The sequence below is a fragment of the Musca domestica genome, unplaced genomic scaffold (genome assembly GCF_030504385.1).
Source record: "Musca domestica strain aabys unplaced genomic scaffold, Musca_domestica.polishedcontigs.V.1.1 10, whole genome shotgun sequence".
Classification (NCBI taxonomy): Eukaryota; Metazoa; Arthropoda; class Insecta; order Diptera; family Muscidae; genus Musca; species Musca domestica.
The window spans coordinates 19791626-19797625 of record NW_026712115.1 but is presented as its reverse complement, the minus strand read 5'-3'; the positions used below and the strand labels follow the sequence as shown (position 1 = coordinate 19797625).

Sequence of the window (6000 nt, the reverse complement as noted above, 5' to 3'; positions counted from 1 at the left end):
AGCTGCCTAGACAAACCAGGGTCTTCTCAATTTGTATTCGGCACGAATTGATGAAGATCTACGTGACGTCTGTCCGGCGTGTGATACAGGCCCGCACAATACGCTGCATCTCTTTAATTGCACATCCAAACCTACCCAACTCACTCCAGATGATCTCTGGCTACTGCCCGTTAAAGTAGCCGAATTTTTAAACCTGGTATCAACAAAATGAAATGTTTTTTTATTAACCAAAACAAACAATATTAGCAAAACATTAATCCAAGAAATTTAATTTCGATTCTAGTTTTGATTATAATATTACCGAATGCAAGCAACAAACGATTGGCGGAAAACAAAACACAAACGAAAGATGTGACGTTGTAAAACGACGTTTGTACCTAAACAAAACCGATTGTCTTGTTGTTGCCCCGGTAATTTAATAACGCGAGCTCGCTTGAAAATAGTGTACGTACATTGTTATGCAAGAATAATGGACTGTATTTTGTATTTCAAAGGCATCTAAGAGTGCTGGAATTTCCGGTTCGATTGGATCAAATGTTGAGCTCAGAGGGGCTCCTCCGATGGGAATACAACGACGAATGTTAAAAATAAATAAAACACAAGAGGTTTTCTTAATATAAAATTGAACTGTTTATTGCTAGTTTTGCTGGTAACGATATTACCTTGGGCAACAATATGCCTATTTATGCACATCGATATGTGCTTGCAAACGATATTGCGGGAGTTGTCTGTCCGAATGACAGCTAAATTCTTACTTGATGTCTAAAGAGGCAGCAAAACAACTGACAACTAATTACTCGCTAAAATGCCCAAGGCACTAGCGCAATGTTGTAATAAACCGTTACGCGTACATTTTTTTAATTAACGACCAAAACAATGACCAAGAAATTGTTATATTCAATTCAATCCTAAATGAAACAGCAGGGTTACACTTTATTCTGCCGGAACAATATGGGTACTATGGAACGGAATTTGCATTATAAATTGTCAAAGTTAGATGTGTCAATATAATAATGAATGAAAAACTTTTTTGAATGTCATGATATTAGTATTACCATATATAATTTTGCCGTGTAGACAGATGATATGCAGTTTTTAAAATTTAATCAATTCGGATTTTGCAGAAATGTGAAGCTTATCATATTATGATTCATATTTTCAGATACTTAGCCGTGCTAGGATAGACGAAGGAATTTTTCATATACATATATACGCAGACCGAAATAGTTCTTCTAATTCCCAAGAACAGAATAAATTAAATGGCGTATTCAAAAATGCAGGTAAGAGAACAATATTAATTTTTTTTGTCAAAGGTATCACCGTATTGTATTTATGTGAAGATACAGAAGCGTATGTGAAGAAGGAACACTTTGCAATATATATATATATATATATATATATATATATATATATATATATATATATATATATATATATATATATATATATATATATATATATATATATAATCAGTATTACATTTGGTTTGAAAATTTGGTAAAGCTTTAAAATTAAAAGTTGCATTTAGTGGCTCCCAAACTTTTTGAGAAACATTTTGCATAAAGACGCAAGTGAAACATAAAAGCGTGGGTGCTTGCACAATAACACAATAGTAATGACCATTAAGTCATACATCTATTGATAATAACTATTGATCATTTCAATATACACACAAAAACAACGCAATCGCACCCAAGCACAAGAGAGCAAAAATAATCAGTGAGTGAAAACAAACCTTATTTTATCACACAGAGTGGAAGGCGTAAATGCAAGGCTTTAGAACGAAAGAGAAAGCGAGAGATTATGGCGTGGTAGCAGCTTTAAGCTTTTTTATTTTAAATTTTCAACAATTTTTCGAGACGAGGAAAATATGGCGTGTCTGGAGCTTTAAGTTAAGCTATGAATTTTAATTTTAAATTCTTTAACGATTTCTTTAAAATTTAAATTTTTGAGTTAAGTTCTAAAGCTTTTTGTAAAGTTGACGTGAAATATCCCTAAAAGTTTTAGTTTAGTACAGAAGCTTTAATGTTTGGGAACTATAATCAGTATTACACTTGGTTTGAAAATTTGCTAAAGCTTTAAAATTAAAAGTTGCATTTAGTGGCTCCCAAACTATAAAGTACTAGCTTTGCAAATGCAGTTTGAGAATTCTCTATTTCTATTAAAATTTCTTATTGTTAAAGTTTGAAGGTTTTAAAGTTGAAAATCATATTTAAGTTTGAAAATCATATGTATATAGTTTGAGAACTACTGTTATTGTATGTGTAAATATTAATATGTGTATGTGTAAATATTAATTTATTCAGAGTTTAATCTTACTTTTGAAGAGTTTATATATTTAAGAAAATTGAATTTCCCTTCTAATAATTTTATAACATACATATTATATTTTTACATTTCAAGTTTAAACATTACAATATTCAGTATGGACATAAAGACAATATTAGGTATGACACTAAATGACCTAAAAAACGAGTTAGAAACATTGAGCTTAACATCAGAAGGAAATCGGGCGGATTTGCAGCAACGACTGTTAGAGCATTATAAACTTGTTGCTTATAATTCAGAATCGGACTGCGATGACGCCGCTTCATGTAATGTACCCAAGCCAGCACAGTGCAGAAGTCTTTTTACATTAAGAGATGTAGAAGATTCATTTACACCATTTTCAGGTACAGACAGTATTAATATTAATCATTGGTTGGATGACTTTGAAGAAAATGCAGAAACTTTAGGTTGGAATGACATACAAAAATTTATTTATTGTAAACAATTGCAAAAAGGTGCAGCTCGAATGTTTGTTCGATGCAACTCACGTATACGAAATTGGTTCCAACTGAAAGAGCTGTTGATTATTGATTGGTACAACATTGTCCAGTATTGAGGTACATAGATTGCTGAAAACCCGCAAAAAGAAAAATGGAGAGAGTCTTCGGGAATATCTACACGCACTCATGGAGATAGGAATCCCAATTTCGATCGATTAAATGAGTATCATGCAATATTTCATAGAGGGTATTCCAGATTCAAAATTAGGAAAGAGTATCCTATATCAAGCCAAAAGAATAAGCGATTTAAAAGAAAAAATGCACATATACGAACAAATTAGGGGCCCAACTTACCAGGCAACAACCTCAAAGTTTACTCCGAAGTTCAAAGAGGAAAATGTATCTCGTGAAGTAAAAATGCAAAAAAGGTGTTTCAAGTGTGGAGAAATAGGTCATTTAGCAAACGATTGTAAGGATAATAGCATAATATGTTTTAAATGTGGGGAATCAGGTCATAAAGCAAATTCATGTAAAAAAAGAAAGCACACCAAGAAGTTAAAAATGTAGTTGAGAAAATAAAATTGCCTGTTCATAATCGCAATTTTAAAGAACTAAATATAAAAGGCATAAAATGTTCAGCTATAATTGATACGGGTAGCGATATTTCTATTATTCGCACAGACATCTTCAAAAAATTGGACATATTAGAATTTACAAAAGAAGAGCGCAAGTTCACAACAGCCGGAGATTATACCCTCGTAACGGTGGGATATTTTTATGCAAATGTGAATGTAGACAATATTGACCTCAGGATTCAATTTTTTATTGCTGACAATTTTGTTTACACAGCAGCGCTTGGAAATGATATTTTACAATATGTTGATATAGAAATGACGTCAGATGGCGCAACATTGAGGAAACAGCATAAGGCTAGGGATGAAGGAAGTGATGGGTTTTTGTCGCAACTTGGAGATGATTTTGAATCTCTTTGTTTTACATTAAAGTCGAATAAGATAAATGTTGATTTAGGGCATTTGAGTAAAGAAAATAGCCATAAAGTAAGAGAAATAGTAACTTCTTACGAACCAAAGAGAATTCAGCCATCGCCAACCGAAATGAAGATCATTTTGTCCGATGATATACCAGTTTTTCAGAGACCTCGTAGAATTCCTCTCAGCGATCAACATGTTGTAGAAGAGCAAATCGAACAGTGGCTGCATGACGGAATAATATATATAATATATATATATATATATATATATATATATATATATATATATATATATATATATATATATATATATATATATATATATATATATATATATATATATATATATATATATATATATATATATATAAAGAAGATGATGTTACAAAATCGATTATTAACTTCGGGCAAGGATTCAGAGCTTCAGGCATCAGAAGCCGCCTAAGGGAAGGCATATTAAAATCACCAAGAATCAAAATGCAATATGAATCTTTAATTTTTTCAGTGATTAACAATTTATTGCTGAATAATGTTGATTGTGATAATGAGGGTGGAGTATAATAACAAGTTAAAAAGGAATTTCAATTTGACCAAATTAATGAAAACCCAAATAAACTCTATATGAGAAAAATCATTTAGATCAATAGAGTGCCATCAGTTACAATAAGGATGCCAACACGTTTTTTACAAACACGATTTTTTCTAAATATTTGATATTTCGCTATTTAATATAGATGTTTTCAACGAAGTCTTAGAGAAAGCTAATTAGTTATAATAAAAACAAGTATTGTAATATTTGGGTTAATTTTGTGGAAGGCTCTTTAAATTCTGCCAACCAATGCAAGAATAGTTATTCAGTTTCTTTTGGGCAATGAGTCTGATCTTAGAAGCAAATTTGCTAAATTGTCGGATCTCCCCAGAAATTCTTTAATAAATGCCCTCTCACCCCTCAATTCTTTTACAATTAATTGTAAAAAAAACATTTTCAGGCACAACGTCGAGAGCCATACATAATGGTTTTTGAACAGGTTGGGTGGTAAGGTAATGCCACCCAATGGAACATCCTCAGGTATGGTTGTTGTTGTAACATTAATCTTTTTTGTGTTGTTTATAGACTGTTAATCTGGTTCCACTTCAATGTCAGGGTTTATGAATTCTGTTACCTTTATGGGTAATGGTAAAAATTCTATTTATTTTGAAATAAAACATTTTTAATTATGTTGTTGTTGCAAAATAGGCTGAATCCCATTATTGTTAATTTTATATATATTTCTCCTATGATTTTTGTACGAAAATTTCGATCGTAAACTCAATAGAAGAGAAACAAAAAAATTAAATTATTTCGGCTTTTCCTCTAAATTTTACAACCGTTACACAACCTGAACGAAATATGCATAACCATGTAAGTTAGTTTTGTCTGTTACAGCAAAAACCCTTCGTCGACGGTGACTTGTCCATTAATAGAACAGTGTTGACATTTTATTTGGGATACCGTAGTTAAAATGTACCCGTTAATATTGTACACAATTGATACAGGAGTAGATCGTGCTGTTTATATTGTTATTTTCGTAACAAGAAGGCATATTTGTTATTGGAGAAAGATGGTAATATTTATTATTTTTCCCCAATCACATAAATCGGTTTGTTATAGTGTTAACACAACAAGTCATATGGAAGAGAGAAATGTAAGTGAGAACGGGCAAAACGTATTCCTTAAGTTGACGTCGACAGATTTCAGCTCAACCTCGCCAAAATGCCACGAAAGCAGGTATCTTACAGCTAAACACCAGAGCCGTTCTAAATCTGCATCGCCGAGAGTTTTTCATGACAAAAACTTGCCAGGTGAGACTACTCCCAACGAAACAAGAGAAATGTCATATAAACAAAACAATGTAAACTCGCCCAAAATAGATTCTATAAAGGTGCTATCACACGATGCGATTGTACATCAAGAAACTATCGCTTTAAGTAAGTATGCGTCTCTTGAAAAAAATAAGAAGCAAAACAAAGTTCCTCCAGGCATGGACCGATATGTCTTAGTAACAAAGCGAAAGGCTAGTTCTAGAACTCCAACCAAGGAACCAAAAGCTAAAACCCAAAAGTAAGACCGTAAGAACAGATTGTCAATTCTCGGCTCGAATAACGAGACTGATGAAATGATACAACTGGTTAGATCCCAAAAACCTCCCCCACTATATCTTTGCGAAGAAACTACAAACAATCTTGTGAACAAACTCTCCC

The 6000-nt window shown here is 32.3% G+C and overlaps 1 protein-coding gene across 4 annotated transcripts in view; it reads left to right on the top strand.

Moving 5' to 3' along the window:
* Nucleotides 1-6000, top strand: part of LOC101893228 (mucin-2) — a 345912-nt gene that overhangs the window by 29451 nt on the left and 310461 nt on the right. For all 4 annotated transcript variants that reach the window (XM_059127347.1, XM_059127350.1, XM_059127346.1 and 1 more), the window contains one exon: nt 1163-1280. In XM_059127347.1, the coding sequence (XP_058983330.1) occupies nt 1163-1280 (118 nt within the window). The remainder of the gene's footprint in view (nt 1-1162; nt 1281-6000) is intronic.